At 43.1% G+C, this 23,681-nt stretch overlaps 1 protein-coding gene across 1 annotated transcript; it reads left to right on the plus strand.

Annotated features, from left to right (window-relative positions):
- The first annotated feature begins 16,475 nt into the window (after positions 1-16,475).
- LOC100194637 (ferritin, heavy polypeptide 1-1) lies at positions 16,476-21,203 on the plus strand. The gene is made up of 5 exons (NM_001139722.1): positions 16,476-16,639; positions 18,484-18,589; positions 19,695-19,841; positions 20,283-20,408; positions 20,787-21,203. The coding sequence occupies exons 2-5, from the start codon at positions 18,488-18,490 to the stop codon at positions 20,943-20,945; spliced, it is 534 nt and encodes a 177-aa protein (NP_001133194.1). The 5' UTR covers positions 16,476-16,639; positions 18,484-18,487; the 3' UTR covers positions 20,946-21,203.
- The last annotated feature ends 2,478 nt before the right edge of the window (positions 21,204-23,681 follow it).

Consider the following 23,681-nt stretch of genomic DNA (forward strand, 5'->3'; position numbering starts at 1 on the left):
CTACGAGCTGTTCACTCCTTTACCGTCGGGCAGACAGAATTGGAGCATGAGGTCTGATGCCAACAGGCTCAGAGACAGTTTCTATCTACAAGCCATCAGACTGCTGAACACTTGAACTGGACTGACCACCTGCTCTGATTCTCCACACCTGAGCACAAATGCACTCACGCACACACCAACACACACAGTCGTGTTTAACTAACCTTGTGGGGACACACAATTAATAACCATTCAAAATCCTATTTTCTAGTCATATGCTATTCTCTCTGCTACTACATGGCAAGCGGTACCGGAGCGCCATGTCTAGGTCCAAAAGGCTTCTCAACAGCTTCTACCCCCAAGCCATAAGACTCCTGTAAAGCTAATCAAATGGCTATCCAGACTATTTGCATTGCCTCCCCCCCTTCTTTTACGCTGCTGCTATTCTCTGTTTAATATTTATACATAGTCACTTTAAAAACCTCTTAACTCTTAAGGATCCGCCCCTTTTTTTCAATTTTCTCCTAAAATGACATATCCAAAACGAACTGCCTGTAGCTCAGGACCTGAAGCAAGGATATGCATATTCTTGATACCATTTAAAAGGAAACACTTTGAAGTTTGTGGAATTGTGAAATTAATGTAGGAGAATATAACACATTAGATCTGGTAAAAGATAATACATAGAAAAAAACGTGTTTTTTATTTTTTTTTGTACCATCATATTTGAAATGCAAGAGAAAGGCCATAATGTATTATTCCAGCCCAGGCGCAATTTAGATATTGGCCACTAGATGGCAGCAGTGTATGTGCAACGTTTATACTGATCCAATGAACCATTGCATTTCTGTTCAACATTTTGTATCAAGACTGCCCAAATGTGCCTAATTGGTTTATTAATACATTTTCAAGTTCATAACTGTGCACTCTCCTCAAACAATAGCATGGTATTCTTTCACTGTATTAGCTACTGTAAATTGGACAGTGCAGTTAGATTAACACGAATTTAAGCTTTCTGACAATATCAGATAGGTCTATGTCCTGGGACATTTTCTTGTTACTTCCAACCTCATGCTAATCACATTAGCCTACGTTAGCTCAACTGTCCCGCGGGGGACCCACCGATCCTGTAGAAGGCTTTTAATTTTAACTCTACTTACATGTACATATTACCTCAATTACCTCAACTAACTGGTGCCCCGGCACACTGACTCTGTACCGGTACCCCCTGTACATAGCCTCGCTATTGTTATTTTACTGCTGCTTTTTAATTATTAGTTACTTTTTTTTTTTTTAAATACATCAATTTTTCAATTAACACTTTTTCTTTCTTTTTTTTTTTCTTCTTGAAACTTCTTAAAGCATTGTTGGTTATGGGCTTGTAAGTAAGCATTTCACTGTAATGTCTGTTGTATACGGCCCTTACCCTAAACCAACCCTAACCTTAACCCCAAAACCAAACCTTAACTCCTAACACTAAGTCTTAAACCTAATTCTACCCCTTACATTAATTCTACATTAACACTAAACCCCCTTGAAATAGCATGGGGAATAACAAAATGTCCCCAGTTGGTCAAATTTTGTTTGTTTACTATTCTTGTGGGGTCTTCTGGTCCCTATAAGTAGAGTTCAACACGTCCAGACATACACTACCTGACCAAACCCCCTTGAAATAGCATGGGGAATAACAAAATGTCCCCAGTTGGTCAAATTTTGTTTGTTTACTATTCTTGTGGGGTCTTCTGGTCCCTATAAGTAGAGTTCAACACGTCCAGACATACACTACCTGACCAAAAGTATGTGGACACCTGACATTGCACATGGTGATCTTAGGCTTGTGTGCGCCTTTTCGGCCATTGAAACCCATTTTATGAAACTCCCGATGAACACTTCTTGTGTTAACGTTTCTTCCAGAGGCAGTTTGGAACTCAGTAATTCAGTAATGAGTGTTGCAACTGAGGACCGAAGATTTTTACACGCTACGCGCTTCAGCACTTGGCGCTCCCCTTCTGTGAGCTTGTGTGGCCTACTACTTGCTCCTAGCCATTTCCACTTCACAATAACAGCCCTTACAGTTGACCAACTGACGAACTGACGAACTGACTTGTTGGAATGGTGCCATTGTATGACGGTGCCACGTTGGAAGTCACTGAGCTCTTCAGTAAGGCCATTCTACTGCCAATGTTTGTTTATGGAGATTGCATGACTGTGTACTTGATTTTATACACCTGTCAGCAACGGGTGTGGCTGAAATAGCCGAATCCACTAATTTGAAGGGGTGTCCACATATCTTTGCATATATAGTGTACATACATCCACAAACACATATATATGCATGCTATCACAACTGCAGCTAGCAGACTAGTATTGTTAAATTGTTAAATACTGCACAATTTAAACACTTGCCCCCCAAACCCCCTTCCCCAGAACACGTGTAAATATTAGACTATAAATTGTGCCTTTGTAACGCCCTGGCCATAGAGAGGGGTTTTTGTTCTTTATTTTGGTTTGGCCAGGGTGTTACATTGGGTGGGCGTTCTATGTTCATTTTTCTATGTTTTTGTAACTACAGCTGTAGTTCGTTGTTGCTGATTGGGAGTCACACATAAGTAGCCTGGTTTTCCTTTGGGGTTTTGTGGGTGATTGTTTCTGTTTAGAGTATTTCCTAACAGGACTGTTTTGCTGTCGTCTTTTGTTCATTTTTGTAGTGTTCTCTTTTGTATTAAAATTAATTCAAGATGAACACATCCTCTGCTGCACCTTGGTCTTTCTCTAACGACAACCGTTACAGAATCACTCACCAAAAATGGACCAAGCAGCGGAGGAAGGAGCAGCACAAGGAGGGGATGAAGCAGCGTGCTCGGGAGGTCATGGCATCCTGGTCGCTGGAGGTGTTGGAGTCAAGGATTGACTGGACATGGGATCAATTATTTGACCACTGCAACAACCTGCCGAGGGAGAGCGATGGACACGGGAGGCAGCCCCCAAAACATTTTTTGAGATTGGCGGAGTCAGGCGGTAGACCTGAGCCAACTCCCCGTGCTTACTGGAGGCAACGCAGTACTGGTCAGGCACCGTGTTATGCGGTTAAGCGCACGGTGTCTCCAGTGCGCATTCATAGCCCGGTGTGCTATAGGCCAGCCCCCCGCAAGTGCCATGCGAGTGCAGGCATCGAGCCAGGACGGATTGTGCCGGCTCAGCGCGTCTGGTCTCCAGTGCGCCTTTTCGGTCCAGGTTATCCTGCACCGGCTCTGCGCACTGTGTCTCCAGGGCGCTGGGAGGGTCCAGTTCGCCCAATGCCTGCGCTCCGCCCGTGCCGGGCCAAAGTGGGCATTCAGCCTGGAGTGTGGGTAAAGAGCCTACGTACCAGAACTCCAGTGCTCCCCCACAGCCCGGTTTATCCTGTGCCTCCTCCTCGGACCAGGCCTCCAGTGGGTCCCCCCATCCTGGTCAGTCATGTGCCTCCTCCACGGACCAGGCCTCCAGTGGGTCCCCCCATCCTGGTCAAGCCTGTGCCTCCTCCACAGACCAGGCCTCCAGTGGGTCCCCCCATCCTGGTCAAGCCTGTGCCTCCTCCACGGACCAGGCCTCCAGTGGGTCTCCCCATCCTGGTCAAGCCTGTGCCTCCTCCACGGACCAGGCCTCCAGTGGTTCTCCCCAGCCTGGTGAGTCCAGTGCCTGCGCCCAGAGCCAGGCCTCCTTCATGTCTCCCCAGCCTGGTGAGTCCTGGGCCAGAGCCGCCAGAGCCGCCCGCCAGTCCGGAGCCGGCAGAGCCGCCTGCCAGTCCGGAGCCGCCAGAGTCGCCCGCCAGTCCGGAGCCGCCAGAGCCGCCCGCCTGTCCGGAGCCGCCAGAGCCGCCCGCCTGTCCGGAGCCGCCCACCTGTCCGGAGCTGCCAGAGCCGCCGCCTGTCCGGAGCCGCCAGAGCCGCCCGCCTGTCCGGAGCCGCCAGAGCCGCCCGCCTGTCCAGAGCCGCCCGCCTGTCCAGAGCCGCCAGAGCCGCCCGCCAGCCCGGTGAGTCCTGTGCCCAGGGCCAGGCCTCCTTCATGTCTCCCCAGCCTGGTGAGTCCTGTGCCTGCGCCCAGGGCCAGGCCTCCTTCATGTCTCCCCAGCCTGGTGAATCCTGGGTCAGTGCCGCCGGACCCGCCCGCCAGCCCGGAGCCACCGGAGCCGCCAGGGTTGCCCGCCAGCCGGGCGCAGCCAGGGACGCTCGCCAGCCGGACGAAGCCAGGGTCGCCCGCCAACCGGGCGCAACCAGAATCGCCCGCCAGCCAGGCGCAGTCAGGGTCGCCCACCAGTCCTCCGGCGCGGCCAGGGGCGCCACCTAAGTGGTCGACGCCGAGGGTGGAGCGGAGGCCACGTCCCGCACCTGAGCCGCCGCCGTAACAAGGCCCACCCGGACCCTCCCCTCCAGAGTCAGGTTTTGTGGCCGGAGTCCGCACCTTTGGGGGGGGTACTGTAACGCCCTGGCCATAGAGAGGGGTTTTTGTTCTTTATTTTGGTTTGGCCAGGGTGTTACATTGGGTGGGTGTTCTATGTTCATTTTTCTATGTTTTTGTATTTCTTTGTTTTGGGCTGTGTGTGGCTCCCAATCAGGCACCGCTGTAGTTCGTTGTTGCTGATTGGGAGTCACACATAAGTAGCCTGGTTTTCCTTTGGGGTTTTGTGGGTGATTGTTTCTGTTTAGAGTATTTCCTAACAGGACTGTTTTGCTGTCGTCTTTTGTTCATTTTCGTAGTGTTCTCTTTTGTATTAAAATTCATTCAAGATGAACACATCCTCCACTGCACCTTGGTTTTTCTCTAACGACGGCCGTTACAGCCTTCCTGTATTATACTTGTTTAAAATGTTTATTCTACTTAGCCATTTACTTTATGTTCATAATCTTATCTTTTAATATTTCTTATTGCAAGTAAGAATTTATTTGGAAGGTGTATACCATGTGTATCCTGTACATACAACTAATAAAACTTGAAACATTCATTAACATGAAATAACCAGGCCTTGAATCTTGAGCCTTGTTACAGTCTATCGCCCTTAATAACGGGTTAGCTGAGATATAGTGTAACGTGTTACAGTACCACCCGCTATGGGTTTCATTGGGTAAAATGCAACATTCATGAACATGAAATAACCAGGCCTTGATCTTGAGCCTTGTTATAGTCCATCACCCTTAATGGGTTAGCTGAGATATAGTGTCATGTGTTACAGTCTACCACCCATGAAGGGTTAGCTGAGGTATTGTGCTGGGCTTTGGCCCTGCTCATAAAATGAACAAGGTCCCTGTGAATCAGTTGTTACGCTCCTGCTCATGTAAAATGAACCAGAATCAGATGGGAGTTTCACCTAAGGTCCTTGGCTCCGCTGAGGCTTTCACCTCAGCCACCGTGATCAGAGTTAACAGACGTGAAAGCAGCAACCTTGAATCATGTAGAGTTTCCTCCCTCTAAAGTTTCAACTTAATGATATACACCTTCATTTCCCTACACCACATTCACACCCAGCAGCATCCACCAGTCACACACATACACACACATCAGTACATACTTCGGTATCATGGACAGAACAAGATTTTTAAAAAGAATGCACACTTTATACACTTATGCCTAACATTCCATACATCAATAATACTTTGCTCTACTGAGGCAGGCCCAGATATCCTAATGTCACCGCACCAATGTTCTTTAAATAACTTGAGAGATTCTCACATCAGTCACCCACTGGGCACAGACGTCAATTCAATGTCTATTCAACATTGGTTCAACATAATTTCATCGAAATGACATGGAAACAATGTTTATTCAACCAGTGTGTGCCCATTGAGTAGTCAGAGAGCTGAACAGAGTATCATATCATACAGAGCATGACTGAAGTCCTTACTCTACTGAGGCGTTGCTTAAAATTGCTTTCTCTAAGCAGGCCCTGATATACCTTTAACCCAAACACCAGACGGGCTCGAGAGGGAGATGCTACAAGCTATTTAGGTCAGAGGCGTTGTGATGTGCTTTTTTTTGCCGGAAAGTTGCTCTCTGATGGTCCAATTACCCTTTGTGTTGAATGAGTGAGAGTTGCAGATAAGTGATAACTAGGTTAATGTCAACTTGTGTAAAGAGTTTGTAAACATAATAAGGATGCAGCTGTCAGCATTGGTGTGCTTTGTCAGCAGCTACTGGTTGTTGGGCAGGTGGTATATTGGCTGTGCCAAATAATCATTTAAGTTTTGTGCCTCCACTAGCCCCAGTAAACACAATTTGCTGAGTCCGAACAATGCAATGTTTCTATCTAGGACACAGGAAGGAATGAAACATAAGCTGCCCTCCCAAACAAAAAGGCAGTAACTGCTCATAGAGTAGAACTGAGATAAATGGCTTCAAAGTTTTTTAATTGTCCAGCCAAATGAATTCTAGGGAGATCATTGGAGATGTATTGATCTGTTGCCTTATGTCATGACGTTGGCCTGTGGGTAAGGTTTATGACCCCCCCATAAATACCTTTCTCCCTTCCCCTCTCTCTCTGACCCTACTGAAGGACTTTTGAATAGCCTTTGTTAAATATAGAGAGTCTGGGAATATCAAACAAGTGGGGGGAAAGGAACCATATTTCGGTAATAGAACCAGTTGGAAATATACCAGGTACTTAATGAGTATGGATGTCAGTTCGGTTGTCATCTGAGACATTATGACTGATGACAGGACGACATAAAGTGTACCTGGGAAAGTCTACACATTCTAGTTATCAGATTCACATGGAATTGTTGTTCAATTTAAATGTTTGATATTGAAACTGTTTGTTAAGAGATTAAATGTAATTTTAGCTTCCAAATGAGAGAATTGGGTTTTCATAAGGAAAGAGCCCTGACCAATCAGTGGCCTGCCCCTGTGAAGAGACAGGGGTTATAAACGATGAAACACACCCTTCTCCCCTCGCCACTATATAAGCCAGTGACAAAATGTAACCAGCCTGTTCCGGGTACGTGAGGTCTGCAGCCTCTGCGTTAAAAGGACTCACATGTCAAGTACAGAACTAAGCCAACCTCAGCGTGAGCTTTGGTTGCGAATGGTATGAACTTTGAACCCTTATTCACTACAGAAGTGATACTTCCTAGCCGTTGAGTTACCAGCGGCCGCTATAGACGTTGGCTAGGAAAGGATGGACGACGTATCCAGTCTAACACACAACGAAGATACTACAACGTATCCATTTTACCACCAGTGACATTCTTCCGAGGACAGGAAGATCTCTGTTGGCCAACACGGCCAGCATCTACAACCAACCTACCGAAGCGCAGCTCAGAGTAAATATTTAGTGCATTTTCCTTTTCCAAATGGGCGGTAATTTAGAATGCATACGATACTGTATTTACGATGGCATAGCTGTTTTCTGGTTCCTCAGTCTTCCCGCTCTTTCATTCAAGCCCAACCCCCTTTCTTTGTGTAACAAGCCGCCATGCCGGTTTAGCCCACTAGGGCACATTCTCCTATAATTTCCTTGTAACCATATCTGTTTGTTATGCATTTCTGTGAATTACTTAGATTAGTAAATAAATGATTTTAAGACAATTGATGTATGGATGACTCATAGTGAAGACTGGGTTCGTGCAGATAACCAACAATTTACAACGTTTGGAATGAGACTGTCGAGGTAAATAACACATGATTAATCAGAGGACTCAGAGATCAGATATTATAATATCTGAAAGTTATATTAGGAAAATTATAACTTTGTAATCTGAATATTTTCCTTGGTGCCCCGACCTCCTAGTTAATTACGTTACACGATTAATCAGTTTAATCGCGTAATAATAATTACAGAGAGTTATTTGATAAACATGTCTTCAGTTTAATGATGCCAAAGACACAACACTTACTATGAGTACATTTTTTATTCATGTTGACCCTGACCTCTGACATGACCTTTGACCCTTAAACGGCAGTTACTGCCTTCTTCCTTGGCATGATATGTTATAAATTGCAGGGTAATACCAAAGCAAAGAGCAGTATCTGCCATTTTCATTTGTTAGTTTACTATACTTCTCATTTATGCTATTAATACAAGAGCAGTGTAATTACTGACAGTGTAATAGAGTTGAAACTGCATCCTTTGTGTGTCTTCCACTAAGATACCAGTTGCATTTACATAGAGATGTAGGGTCTGCGTCAGTCACATTACATACTGTGTTTGACAAATAGCCCATGTCTTGTTATAAGAATAAATGTGAAAAGCAGCACAGCAATTGTTTGAATTACATGAAATGATTACCTGTCTTGTGATATATAATGATGGAACATGATAGAAGTATGACATAGGGTAATAAAAATTATAAAAAATGACCATGAGATTGCTAATAAAAACATTTTATTTGTATTTTTTCAAATGACACTTTTGAATGAATAAATAAATAACAGCTTTAAGAATACATTTTAAACATATTTACATGTTCATATTCATAAGAGGACCCAAATGACATTTAGCTACAATTGATAAAATGCTGAATAGTTACATTTAATTTTTAAGTAACATTTCATTTTTAAGTAAAACTTCTTCAGTGCTCTACCACATCACTCCTCATCCTCAGCAATGCTGTTCACAGCCAAGGCATTCCAGAACTGCCTTCGTTGCAGGCATCAGAGGACACAGCTTGGTGATTATGTCCATCTTCTTGGACTCTTCTATCCCTCTATCCTGTGTACGTAGCGTCGAGGGTGTCTCTAGAGTGACTTTCTTCATGATAAAGTCAAGCTCTGTGAAGTCCTTTTCTTCATGGGAGACTTTGTAGAAGAGGCTCCTGGATCCACGCCTCAACTGGATCTCAGCCATCTCTGCCAGCTTTGGTGCTGCTGCCTTCTTCAGCTTGACGATGGAATGGCCAGCTTTCCATGCCAGGAAGTTTTCCTTTTTCATTTCGACCACCTTGCCTGCATTGGAAGTGGCGACCACATGGAGGAAGTCCCCGAAGTCGTACACCACACCTGCAGGTCGAGCTTTCATTTCCTGTTCCATGCCATGGTGGAAACTGACTGCACTCATGAAGGTGTGTCCTGGCTCGAAGAACTTGAGGGTGATGTCCTCCATCAAAGTTGAGTCAGCATTGACAACACTCACCAGTGATGTTAGAAGGCACCAGTTTTTGTTTTGAGAAGTGCAGTTATCCACCCAATACACTGCATGCTTGACATCTCTCTCCCTCTCCAATGCTGTTACGTAAAATGAAGTAATCTCCTCTGCCTTCTGACCAGCTGTTCCTTCATGCCATACCACTGAGATTGTTTTCTTCTTCTTTTGAGACTTCTTTCCAATGGTGGAGAATGTCTCGTGATAGGCAACGATTCTTCTTGTGAACAATGCTGTTTTCACACCTGGCATGCGAGGGAGCATGATGACTTTTTGCGTATCAACACTCCTCACAGACCAGTCCTCAGGCCAATCTTTCTGCGCATCAGCCTGGTAATGGCTTCTGCTCTGCCCTTTAGACTTGTTATGTTCCTCATATTTCCTACATTGCATGCAGTCGGGGTTGGTGATGGTGAATTCAGGTGCTGCATGACTGTTGTCTTGGCAGGCTTGGGTTTCCATGGCCTCATTCTCCCTGTGTGCCATCTTCAGATGATGACCCTGCACCAAACAGAGCTCGCACTCCTCTTCTCCAAGCTTCACAAAGCTGATGTTCCTTCCCTTTACCGCCTTGCGATAGGTTTCGTAACCGCAGCTGGCATCTTTGTTCTTCTCCTTGTAATCATTATGCATGAACCGAATATTGATGTCACTAGGTAGGTAGAGGCGATGTGGGGCATGCTCTCATCTGTAGTGGCTGATTTGGGGATGGAAGGACTCAATGTGTTGCAGGATTGGATTCATGTTCAATTTCCTCGCTGAAGCTTTCTTTCCCCTCTGATCCTTTGGTGGAATCAGTTTGGTGGTGATTGACTTGCCCATCATCGTGACAATCAGCGTGTCATTTTTGGGGTGGTAGCCCAATGTTGTCAGGAAAAACTCTTTGTACACCTGTTGTGCAGAACCGCTCTGGTTTGGAAGATGGTACAGAAACGACCTGCTGCGTCGACTGTCAGCGCCAACAGTGATATTTTTCTTAGATTGCTGTGCCACCATGTGGAAGATCCATGTCCTCTTCTCCTTATACTTCATCTCCCAATAGTTTTCCCATCTTTCCTTTTGCCTACCCTCTGAAATATTCTGAGTACATTGTCTCTTGCATTTGGGACCACATGGCTTACCCATTGGTGGAATCTTGGATTTCTTGTTTGATAGGTTGTCTGGATGGACTTTACACCCAATTACATTTTATAACCTATGTTTCAGTGCCCTCATTACTTGTTAGCGCATGACATCAATATACACTGAGTGTACAAAAAATATGTGTGTGTTGACACATGGTCATGAGTGTGTCCTTCAATACCACTGGTGACAGTTGGGAGTGCCACCGCATGACATTGTGGCCTCATTGAAAGAGTGTGTGCGTTAGTGGTGCACCTCTCAGCTGTTGGTTCACCCACCCGCAATTGCTAATAACCCCCCCCCCCCTCCCCGAATGTATGTGATAAAGTATGTATGAGATAACAGCCCGCACCCAACCCCTTATGCTTGATCCAAAAATGTGGTCATAGGTATTCTTTGTATGGAGGGTGTGACGCAATTGCGGAGCCGCCGGAGGCATGCAGAGGCCAAATCAAAATCCATACCGCATTGTCGTGCACCTCTCAAATTGTGTAACAATGCGGGGGGCTCCGTATAGCTCCGCATTGACATTATTGGTTGACTATAGGTGGGGGCGGGAGGTCCAGTATAAACACAAACTCACTTCCTTGACAACTTCCTTCACAATAGCTCTGCTCCGCTAAGCGCAAGAAGAATGAAAGTCCTGACGTCTGCGGCGGCTGCATCGCAGGAAATGCTGTACGGCCACTTCAGATGGCGAATTGACCATGCAGAGCCTTTAACAGTGTACAAAACAAAACCTGCTCTTTCCATGACATAGAATGACCAGGTGAATCCAAGTGAAATCTATGATCCGTTATTGATGTCACCTTTAAATATAAAGTCCCTGGTTCTGGTACCGGTTCCGATCGACATTTTTGCTAAAAAATTGTTCTGTGGACACAATAGACCAAATGGCTTGCATTGAGTGATAGCCCTGGTTCCCACGGACATTGTAGGATATTTATTGAGCCTGTATGACATAGGATGTGAAATCTGAATACACTTGAAACTCTTCTGACAGTCCAGCAACACCTTCACTCATGCCGCCAAACATACCCTCGTAAAACTGACTATCCTACCAATCCTCGACTTCGGCGATGTAATTTACAAAATAGCCTCCAACACTCTACTCAGCAAACTGGATGCAGTCTATCACAGTGCCATCCGTTTTGTCACCAAAGCCCCATATACCACCCACTACTGCGACCTGTATGCTCTCATCGGCTGGCCCTCGCTACATATTTGTCGCCAGACCCACTGGCTCCAGGTCATCTATAAGCCTTTGCTAGGTAAAGTTCCGCCTTATCTCAGCTCACTGGTCACGATAACAACACCCACCCGTAGCACACGCTCCAGCAGGTATATCTCACTGGTCATCCCCAAAGCCAACACCTCCTTTGGCCACCTTTCCTTCCAGTTCTCTGCTGCCAATGACTGGAACGAATTGCAAAAATCGCTGAAGTTGGAGACTTATATCTCCCTCACTAACTTTAAACATCAGCTATCTGAGCAGCTAACCGATCGTTGCAGCTGTACTCAGCCCATCTGTAAATAGCCCATCCAATCTACCTACCTCATCCCCATACTGTTTTTATTTACTTTTTTGCTCTTTTGCACACCAGTACATCTACTTGCACATCATCATCTGCACATCTATCGCTCCAGTGTTCATTTGCTAAATTGTAATTACTTTGCCACTATGGCCTATTTATTGCCTTACCTCCTCACGCCATTTGCACAAACTGTATATAAAGTTTTTTCTATTGTATTATTGACTGTACATTTGTTTATTCCATGTGTAACTCTGTGTTGTTGTTTGTGTCGCACTGCTTTGCTTTATCTTGGCCAAATCGCAGTTGTAAATGAGAACTTGTTCTCAACTGGCCTACCTGGTTAAATAAAGGTGAAAGAAAAAAAATAAAAACTCCTGGCTGAACCCTACCTCAGCCACTGACAAAGCACATGCCTGCATCTTAAAAGACTCTACATGGTCAATCCAATGTCTGCAGTGGCCGTACCGCATTTATACCTCTTGCCTTTGCTGAGCAGACCAGAGCTGTTGTCAAGGAAGTTCTTTACAGGACCTCCCGTCCTCAACTTCCGTCAACCAATGTCAATGCGGAGCTATACAAAGCGCTTCGCATTGTTATAACATTTGGAAAGACGCATGGCAATGCGCATTTTGGCCTCTGCATGCCTCCACAGGTAGCTGCAATTGCTTCACGCCATCCATTCCACGTCTCCGACCACATTATTTGATCAAGCATAAATTGGCTTTGAGCCTAGATCGTAGAGTAGCATGAGAGAGTGGTTACATCACTGTAGCACATTCAGAGATCGATTTATAGCCATTAATCTAAAATGATTCATAGATTTTAAACAAAAAACACTTTCTGTTTGTCATAAATGGACAAGATTTAACGAGTTCAGGAAGCCAAGCTAGATGGGGGCAGACGTTTTGATCAAGAGAGACCTTTGGAAAATATGCACATTTTCTCTAACACTAAACATACAAATATGTATTTTACAGTTATAAAGAAGGTGACATTTATAGTTAGTCATTTTATTTCATTATGCAAAGCATATAAGTCTAGTCTTATTCGTACAGTTTTGTTGAATAGGAAATACATTATAAATTTTTTTATATTTTTATCATATTTGTACTATTTACTTGAGCTTGTGTCCTTAAAAGTGACTACACCTCAGCAATTTATAATTATTTTTACCAGAAAGTTAAGATTTGAACCTGTCTTAGAGTATGTATGTAACGCCCTGGCCATAGAGAGGGGTTTTTTGTTCTTTATTTTGGTTAGGCCAGGGTGTTACATTGGGTGGGCGTTCTATGTTCGTTTTCTAGGTTTTTTGTATTTCTTTGTTTTGGGCCGTGTGTGGCTCCCAATCAGGCACAGCTGAAGTTCATTGTTGCTGATTGGGAGTCACACATAAGGAGCATGTTTTTCCTTTGGGTTTTGTGGGTAATTGTTTCTGTTAGCGTTTTGCACCTGACAGGACTGTTTGGCTGGCGGTTTTCTTATTTTTGTATAGTGTTCTTTCTTCTATTAAATATTTCATGATGAACACTAACTCCGCTGCACCTTGGTCTACTCTCTCTCACGACAGCCGTTACAATGCAGCATTACTAGCTATTGTTTATGGACCTCTCATGATAAACAATTACTTTTGGGGATTACATAGATTACAATTTGTTACATCTAACTGGTTAAATCCGCTTCAATCGGTGTAGATGAAGGGAAGGAGACAGATTAAAGGATTTTAAAGTCTTGAGACATGGATTGTGTATGTATGCCATTCAGAGGGTGAATGGGCAAAACAACAGTTTACTCACAGACATTATTTTAACAGTTTTCGAAACTTCAGAGTGTTTTCTATCCAATGCTACCAATTATATGCATATCCTAGCTTCTGGGCCTGAGTAACAGGCAGTTTACTTTGGGCATGTCAGTCATCCGAACTTCCGAATACTGCCCCCTAGCCTTAAGAAGTTTTTCAACCACTTCACAAATTTCTTGTTAACAAACTATAGTTTTGGCAAGTCAGTTAGGACATCTACTTTGTGCATGACACAAGTAATTTTTCCAACAATTGTTAACAGACAGATTATTTCACTTATAATTCACTGTATCACAATTCCAATAGGTCAGAAGTTTACATACACTAAGTTGACTATGCCTTTAAACAGCTTGGAAAATTCCAGAAAATTATGTCATGCCTTTAGAAGCTTCTGATAGGCTAATTGACATAATTTGAGTCAATTGGAATTGTACCTGTGGATGTATTTCAAGGCCTACCTTCAAACTCAGTGCCTCTTTGCTTGACATCATGGGAAAATCAAAAAAATCAGCCATGACCACAGTAAAATCAGTCCTATATTGACATAACCTGAAAGGCCGCTCAGCAAGGAAGAAGCCACTGCTCCAAAACTGCCATAAAAAAAGCCAGACTACGGTTTGCAACTGCACATGGGAACAAAGATCGTACTTTTTGGAGAAATGTCCTCTGGTCTGATGAAACAAAAATAGAACTGTTTGGCCATAATGACCATCGTTATGTTTGGAGGAAAAAGGGGGAGGCTTGCAAGCCGAAGATCACTATCCCAACCGTGAATCACGGGGGTGGCAGCATCATGCTGTGGGGGTGCTTTGCTGCAGGAGGGACTGGTGCACTTCACAAAATAGATGGCATCATGAGGCAGGAAAATGATGTGGATACATTTAAGCAACATCTCAAAACATCAGTCAGGAAGTTAAAGCTTGATCGCAAATGGGTCTTCCAAATGGACAATGACCCCAAGCATACTTCCAAAGTTGTGGCAAAATGGCTTAAGGACAACAAAGTCAAGGTATTGGAGTGGACATCACAAAGCCCTTCAATCCTATAGAAAATGTGTGGGCAGAACTGAAAAAGCCTGTGCGAGCAAGGAGGCCTACAAACCTGACTCAGTTACACCAGCTCTGTCAGGAGGAATGGGCCAAAATTCACCCAACTTATTGTGGGAAGCTTGTGGAAGGCTACCCAAAACGTTTGACCCAAGTTAAACAATTTAAATGCATTTCTACCAAATACTAATTGAGTGTATGTAAACTTCTGGCTGACTGGGAATGTGATGAAAGAAATAAAAGCTGAAATAAATCTCTCTCTCTGCTATTATTCTGACATTTTACATTCTTAAAATAAAGTGGTGATCCTAACTGACCTAAAACAGGGAATTTGTACCTGGATTAAATGTCAGGAATTGTGAAACACTGAGTTTAAATGTATTTGGCTAAGGTGTATGTAAACTCTGACTTCAACTGTATAGCACATAATATGCTTCCTAGCATTGGGAAGAAGTGTATGATGAATGACATTACTTGGAAGGTGCAAATGAGAGATTGTGAGACCTAGCGGCAAAGGAAACGAGACAGTTTTATTCATGGGTTGGATTTTCAACCAGTGTTTATGGCATTATGTTGCAGCATTTTCTGTTGTGAGTATATGATACACTGTATGACAATGACCCGACAGTCCTCTGCTCTGGGTGGCTGACTGTCTGGTACATACAGTGGTTATTAACTGTGTGTAGCATACCAGACAGACAGAGAGAACTGTGGTGATGATAGTACTGTTTATCTGCTACAGCTGTTCAGTGTCATGTAGTGTCAGTATTTAGTCACATGGTGATGGTTCTTCCCATTATTTAAAATCAGTCTAGCCTGAAACTTGTAGCCACACAACTGTAATTAAAGAATTTATCATGGTTTTGTATACTTATCTGAATTTGCCCTATTTTTCCACAATGATAATGCCAATCAACTTAGTAGGACAACACCATAAATAAGTAATTTCACTGATGGTATCTCATTCATGTGGCCACAGTTAGACTCTCATAACTTATTTTAATGTGATTTTAATGTGTGGCACCCATTGTGTTTGCGATTCTGAGATATTTTGTGTCGATCAGACTATGACATCTGTTCTGCTGTTGTCACTTCTGGGAAATTCAAATACCCTCTTCAAAATACCTGTTATGTAATATCATGAATTGTCAGCATCTCTGCTAAGAAAAGGTGGTCTACGTGACTGTTAAGTGTATTGTTTAATTCCTTATTTGATTAATCCTGTTAATTGTGTAAGGCCAGCAGTTTTTAAAGTGTGACCTGACCAGGGAAAAACTCTGGGTCCATCCTTGGGAGCCTTAGCCTAGTATTTCTTTGGTTTTGTCTGTTGGTCTGGAAAAACTCTAGGCGAGGGATCATCAACTAGATTCAGCCGCGGGCCGATTTCTTCTTGAGCGGGGCCGGAACATAGACTACAAATTGACTGCAAGAAGCCCAAGCAGATATAATATTTGACTAGAACATAATAATTTCAAACCTTGCTTGCATATGATCTCTCTATTATGCGTGAAAATAAATTTGAGTCATTCAGCAGACACTTATCCAGAGCGACTTACAGGCGCAATTAGGGTTAAGTGCCTTGCTCAAGGGCACACACATCATTTTCACCTAGTTGGCTCGGGGAACCCTGCTCTAGGCTCTACTCATGCGATACCATTTTCATCTGTTTGCTATGTCTCACTTAGTAAGAAAGGATTTCAAACAAGTGTCTTGCTTTACCATATAGTTTACAAAAGTTTGACGAAATAGAGTAATATTTTATATGAAAAAAGGATGTGCTTTGACAGTCCCTCGTTGCGCCAGTCTCCTCCCCTTACTGCTTTTGACGACGTCATTCCCTATTTAACCACTGCGCAACGCTCACGATTATCAGTTTGCAGAGGAGAGTAGTGGTTACCTGCTTCAACAGTGCTTGAACGGCAACCTTCTACTCTTTCGAAGCAATTTATTTTTGATTCAATTCATCCCTTTTTAAGAACCAAATTAGATCAAGCTATCCATAATACTTCGAATCACTCACACCACCACTTCGGACCAGAAAAACCACAAGGTAAGAAAATAACATCTAGCTAAGAATAAATTATTTAACTAATGTTAGCTGGTTGGCATAATAGTTGGATGGATGATGTAACTTATCGTAGTTAGCTAGCCACTGCCGCCCAAGGCCGTACTAGTGAGGGTGGCTAGCTACGTTAGGTAAGAAGCTACGCTACCTACTGTAGCCAGCTAACGTTAACAAGCTTGCGACGATGTGAAATGCGTTGTAACGTTAGCGTAATAACGCGGAGTAATTTTACAATGCTGAAATAGCTACTGGTAACTAGCTAACAGTTGTCAATGTTATAATGGCGGTGTTTTTCGATATCATGGTGTTATACTTCATATGTCCTTGTTTTGCCAAATAATGGCGTCCAGTATTGGCAACTATTTTTCCATGATCGTCTCCTTGATTTGCCGTTGCGTCGTCACAGCACCAATTTCTCGCTGCGGTTCCAGACGTAGCGTTTTCGCCATCTCCTACGCACACCGCGCCCTTTGTTCTTCTCTGCCTGTATGCGCGCGGTTGCTGTGACTTCTGTTTCAGTGAGCGCTTCTCGTTTGCGGCAGAATTAAGTGGCTAAATGCTATGAACTAAACATTGTCACTCTGAACTCGCTAAATATTAATTGGTAACACTGACGGCCTTGGTCGGTCAAGTGCAACGATCTGTTATATTGGCTAGATGGTTGATTTAACAATGGAAATGCATGCCTTCAGAGGCGAGATACATCTAGCCAATCTTTTGTAGAAAATATCAATTCCCTAGTTAACAACCTAAACATTTTATATTCGCTCAAATAAACTTCACCTATCAAAATAGCAATTTCGTTTTTTTAAACCTTTTATTTAATTGGTAAGTCCGTTAAGGCCAAACCTGGACGACGCTAGGCCAAACCTGGACGACGCCGGGCCAAAGGTTGGTTTTGTATCAATCCTGGCCACACCGGGCAGCTCACATGTAATCAATTCGGAGTGCAGTTGCATTCAACCGTTCTAAATATTGGTTTACTTTGAATATCCCTACAGGGTTAGTTGGGACCATCGATACGTTGGTGTACTATATATGGGACTGTTTCCACATTTCAATGACTTAACCTCAAACTAACTAAAATGTGTACACATATTGAAAGTATTTCACTAGAACTAAGGTCTGCAAAATGATAACGTTGTCCCCATTTACACTAATTTATAGATGGTTCCGAAGTAGCCCCAGAGGTTTATCCAAAGACCAACCAAAATAATAATTAGGTTAACTCTTCCCACCTATCGAACCAATTCTTGTTTGAGTTCAGTCATAGCCACTAGCATTTCTTAATGAACCAAATCTAAAGGCTGTATCAGGAAGTGCAGTTGCCCATAAAGCAGACCGTCTGCTAATCTGCGTGTACATATTTTGGGCGGTGTCAATCCTCTTGCTGCCTCTGGGTGCGATGCGCATAGATAAGGTCTGAGTATCTAGCTAAATAGAGGAATATATTTGTTTCACTATTTAGTGGCAGCTGGATTTGCAATGACAATGACCTACCCATTGTGTTGAAATGCATCAGTTTTGATGTTAGTTGAGCACTGGAGAGGTGCACGCTTCATAAAGTCCAAATACTTACGAGACTCATGCTCTTAGCCAACTAAAGGGCTACACTGATGCATCTCTCATAACCAAACAAACCATTTATCTATTGAATGGACTATGACCTGATGGCACCAACCTTCTGTGACGTTAGACTGTCTGACTCTTCAATATTGAAATCTTCACTTTGGCATCAGGGCTCTCCATGCTGTTTTAAAAGTGCCTGACTTCATTGAACCAAAGTGTGCCCTCCTTTCCTCTTGACAGTTAATGCATTTCCATTTCAGAAACATGACTTCTCAGGTGAGACAGAACTTCCATCAGGACTGTGAGGCTGCCATCAACCGGCAGATCAACCTGGAGCTGTACGCTTCCTATGTCTACCTGTCCATGGTAAGAGCAAGAGACTGGAATGGAGATGAAGGGTTGGGCAAGCGCAGTCAAGGACACTAGTATGACAAATTAAATGACTGATTAGATTACAGGTACACGGAGTAATGTGATGTAGAGTTTACACCCCATGATGGTGCAGATGGGGGTGTTCAACACGCTGGCCTCTGGCATCCCATTTAATACTAGGGCTGGGTGGTAGGGCCTAAATCACCTTTGTTTTCAACCTTGTCAGTGATTCACTATTTTATTTAGTTATATCACACTCTGAATAAGCTATGTTGTAAAATTCACTGCATTTCAGAAGTTGGCAATAATCTCATGAATTCAGGCTTGTGAAATTATATCTAGGCTAAATATAAGCCTTCCACAACCATAAGACTCACTAATAATTTAATCAAAGTAGTTTCAAGTGCTTTGTTTAAGTAATCACTGATAACAAGGGATGCTAGCATGTTTATGCCGCTAACTTTCGAGTCATTCAGCACTATCTGTAATCATGGTAGTGTAGATGTGTTTAACATTCTACTCTTATTTAGTGACTCCAGAATGATGATGCATTATTTACCATTCATTTCTATTGGATGCAAAATAATCAGAAACAAACAAATGCATCCAACAAATTTGTGTAGTCACAAGCTTGATGTAGTCATTGAGCGCTAGGAATATGGGACCAAATGCGTAAACTTTAATACACGTTAATTTGTCTCAATAATTTTGGTCCCCTAAAATGGTTGGACTATGTATAAAAAGGGCTCTACTTTCTAAATGGTTGACCTGATATGGGTGAAAATGCCCTTAAATTAAAGCTGATCGTCTGCACTTGAACCCCATAGTCATTGTATCATTTCAAGTGCTGGAGTACAGATCCAAAACAGTCCCAATACTTGTGGAGCTCATTTTATCTGCTTACTGATCTCAGTGATCACTGTGAACACACATTGAGTCCACTGATAGCCAGTCACTACTTATGTCAAGATGATCATTTTGATATTGTGCTTTTGATTTGGCAAACCAAGTTAAGGTCTAGTGATCAGCTTTTTATAGTAGAACTGGAACCAGCCTGGTAGCTTTGAACTAAAGGTCGTTACTTTTCTCTCCGTCTCAGGCGTATTACTTTGATCGTGATGACCAGGCCCTGCACAACTTTGCCAAGTTTTTCAAGAACCAGTCCCACGAAGAGCGTGAGCATGCTGAGAAGCTGTTGACAGTTCAGAACCAGAGGGGAGGGAGAATCTTCCTGCAGGACGTCAAGGTGATTGTGTGTGCACTAAGTGCTTGTGTGTACGTCCATGTTTCGCCTGTTAGGAAATGCATGCTTTCAACGGGAGTTTAGTATGGGGATATGGTAGTGCCCATCTAGGGAGGGCCAACAGGAGATTGAGGGTGTGGACCACTTATCTTTCACAGACATTTAAACCGCTGTGAGTCATTGAAACTGTCAGGGATAAATGTACGGTTGCAATGAGAGAACATTAAACAGCAGCCCTACTGGATCCTAGAGAAAGACTTTGCTTACAGAGTAAAGCAATGAGAGGTTCAGGAAACAGACCGAACTGATATTTTAAACTTGACTGATTGGCTACCTAGCTGCTTAATAACTGTGTACTCCAGTTTGTCTGCTCTAAGCCAGTGGGTGGTGGCTTGTGTAGAAGCTCAACTGCTGCTCTAACAGCATATGTATGGCTTGTTCTAGAAACCAGAGAAGGATGAGTGGGGTAGTGGTGTGGAGGCCCTTGAGAGTGCCCTGCAGCTGGAGAAGATTGTGAACCAGTCCCTGCTGGACCTGCACAAGGTCTGCTCTGAACACAACGACCCACACGTGAGTATATGGAGACAAGAACTATACACAGGCAAAATACCATGTTATTTTTAACAGCACGATGTTAAGGATTTGTCTGAATATTTTAAATCCTAATCTAATCCACCCACATTTCACATATAATTCAGGATATCATAAACAGGGCCCCAAATATGAAAAACCGGTGTACTTCAGGTCTTTGCCGTGTACACTTTCGTCAGTACCAAGTCCAGTGGGTCACATGAAGGGCTTACTACTCTGGGGTTGTAAAAACCCTTTTCCTCCAGGTTCTAGAACACTAGAGATTATTCATCCCTGTTCTGTTTGAGGCATCACTCCACTGACTTTTGCTTAACCGTTTTCCTTGTGCTCTCATTTGTCCTTTCCTCTCTTTCTCAGCTGTGTGACTTCATTGAGACCCACTACCTGGACGAGCAGGTGAAGTCCATAAAGGAGCTGGGTGACTGGGTGACCAACCTCCGCCGCATGGGTGCCCCCCAGAACGGCATGGCCGAGTACCTGTTTGACAAACACACTTTGGGGAAGGAGAGCACATAGATAGACCCTCCATCTTCTTGCTATATCTTATAGCTGTAGTTCTGTCTTGCTTGATAGATCTGACTCGTCTGTTTCTGTCAGGGACTGGCATCAATAAAGTTTATCCTTGAATCCTTAGTTTGCGCTAATCTTCAACCAGTTCCTATAAGCCATTTCCCCAAGCCTATGGCTGTTTTCCCCTCTTCAAATTGACGGTCTTGCCTGCTTTTGTTTTGATGGCAGTTGTCATCAAACTGAATAAAACCCTCTGGATTCTGATTTCTGCAGATGTGTCATGATTAGTCTAAATGGTCTCATCAGTCAGACATGGTTAAACAAACTGATCAAAACTGGTCTGACACACAATGGATGGCATAAGGACCATTCAAGAAGTTCTAGTGGATGCTAGAGAATTGAGTGACTGTAAATTGATTAAAATGGCACTATTTAAAAGAAAATATTAGAACCTATTGCAAATTCAGCTGATCACACTGCAATAATATGAATGCATGTGCAGAGCTCCAGTGATTCAATGCTCTTAAACTTCAACACCTGAGTAGCTCTGAAAGGATTTGATACTGTGTGTATCACTGAGTACACCAAACATTAGGAACACCTTCCTAATATTGAGTTACTCTGTGTATATTCCAATATATTAGTTTCATTCCAAAATGCTTTATCCACTAACTTCATGTTTTTCATTCAAGAGTGCTTATGGATACCTTTGAGTAAAATGTTACTGTTCTCAGGTTTCCATCCAACATTTCTATGCACGTGAAGTACATGTCGGATGAAAAATGTCATCACCGTCCTGATGGAAACACAAGATTTGTCGTAAACTTTCTAAATGTTGACATGACTAAATGCAATAGACAAGGTGGGATCCTTTTGTCTGTAAAATGTTATGCGAGATGGAAAGGCTTTTGTGCAAATATTGATTTAATAACCATATCAAAGTAGTCATGAGATGCCGTGTGGTCCTACCACTTCGACTTTGGGAAGCGTACAGTTTATTAGGCTACAGATAATGAACTTCACAGCATGGTGAAAGTGCAAAGATGAGCTTGATGCTCCTTTCCAAAAATATTGAGGGTCTTATTCTGGAGATGAAATGAACAACCAATGCTTGGCTGCCATTTGACAATTAATAATCTTGCTCCTTTGTCAAACTCATGTAGGCCAGGGATGCGAATCTGGTGGCCCATGTGTGCTGCCCCCCCCAAAAAAATGTGGGGGATTCAATTTACTGTTGAGATAGACTACACAAGGTGCAATTTTGAAAGTTGGTTCTGCATCAATGGTTTTTCTGTCAGTCACTGACAGTCACTCAATTAGCCCATGTCAGCTTTTCTTTTCAATTGGTAAGTTAGTCTAGTGGCCAGCTATCTAAACTTGTATTCATGGTCGAATTACCGAGTGGGGGACCCTCATTGATTTTGTTAGTCACTCATATTTTAACATCTCTACACTGTCAAAATGTGTAGAAATGTTGCTTAGGACCGGCTCTGGCTTAATTTGTGGGTATGGATGTGGGTACTCAGTTCTGCGAGCCACTGCAGCTCCCCATGATAAATTCCGATTTTTTTTTTTTTTCGTGACCCCCACAATTTAAGTTGCCCATCCCTGATGTAGGCTATACCCGCACTGTATCTACGAGCTGTTGGCTAGAGTGCATGTGCCAATACCAGAGTGGGCACATTCGCTATATTAACTCAATATTTGATGTAACAAAACCATCAGTTGAGAATGTGATGGAAACCAATTTTACGTTTAACCGCAAACATTTTTTTATGCGCACTACGTCATCACGCACAGACTTATACGCAAAAAGTTAATTTGGTGGAAACGCATCTGGTTGGGAAATCCAGATATTTATGCGGATTTGAGAATATTCACATGAAAATCTGGTGCAAATGGGATGGAAACCTTGCTATAGATTAAGATTTGAGATGTATATTAAAAAGGTTTTGTGGCAAAATGCTATATATCCATTGTTTAGCTGGAATGGAATGTTCGTATCCTGTAGATTTGACATACAGATATATTACTTTATTGATACATTTTTAAATATTGATGTCACAGACAGACATATCAGTAGACAGGAATTCTAATAATTTCTAGTTTATGTACACCAGTGGAGGCTGCTGAGGGGCGGACAACTCATAATAATGGCTGGAATGGAGTAAATGGAATGGTACCAAACGTGGTTTCCATTGACTCCATTCCAGCCATTACTGTGAGCCGTCCTCTCCTCAGCAGCCTTCACTGATGTGCACAAAAAATTAAGAACACCTTCCTAATATTGAGTTGCACCCCCTCCCCCCTTTGCCGTCAGAACAGCCTCAATTCGTCGGGTCACGGACTCTACAAGGTGTCGAAAGTGTTCCACTGGGATGCTGGCCCATGTTGACTCTAATGCTCCTTCAGTTGTTTCAAGTTGGCTGGATGTCCTTTGGGTGGTGGACCATTCTTGATACACACATGGAAGTGTTAAGCTTGAAAAACCCAGCAATGTTGTAGTTCTTGACACAAAACGGTGTGCAGGGCTCATGCTACCATACCCTGTTCAATGGCGCTTAAATCATTGGTCTTGTTTCAATTGTCTCAAGGCTTAACAATACTTGTTTAACCTGTTTCCTTGTATTCATCTACACTGATTGAAGTGGATTTAACAAGTGACATCAATGAGTGATCATAGACTGACCAGGTAAAATATATGTCATGGAAAGAGCAGGTATTCATTTAAGTGATAATTCC

The sequence above is a fragment of the Salmo salar genome, chromosome ssa11 (assembly GCF_905237065.1).
Source record: "Salmo salar chromosome ssa11, Ssal_v3.1, whole genome shotgun sequence".
In the NCBI taxonomy this organism is placed as follows: Eukaryota; Metazoa; Chordata; class Actinopteri; order Salmoniformes; family Salmonidae; genus Salmo; species Salmo salar.

What these genes read in the sequence shown, in the direction of transcription:
- LOC100194637 (NM_001139722.1), top strand. Translation starts at nt 18,488, where the DNA reads ATGACTTCTCAGGTGAGACAGAACTTCCATCAGGACTGTGAGGCTGCC. An exon ending in CCTATGTCTACCTGTCCATG is followed by an intron (nt 18,590 to 19,694) that starts GTAAGAGCAAGA and finishes TCTCCGTCTCAG; the next exon opens with GCGTATTACTTTGATCGTGA. An exon ending in CTGAACACAACGACCCACAC is followed by an intron (nt 20,409 to 20,786) that starts GTGAGTATATGG and finishes TCTCTTTCTCAG; the next exon opens with CTGTGTGACTTCATTGAGAC.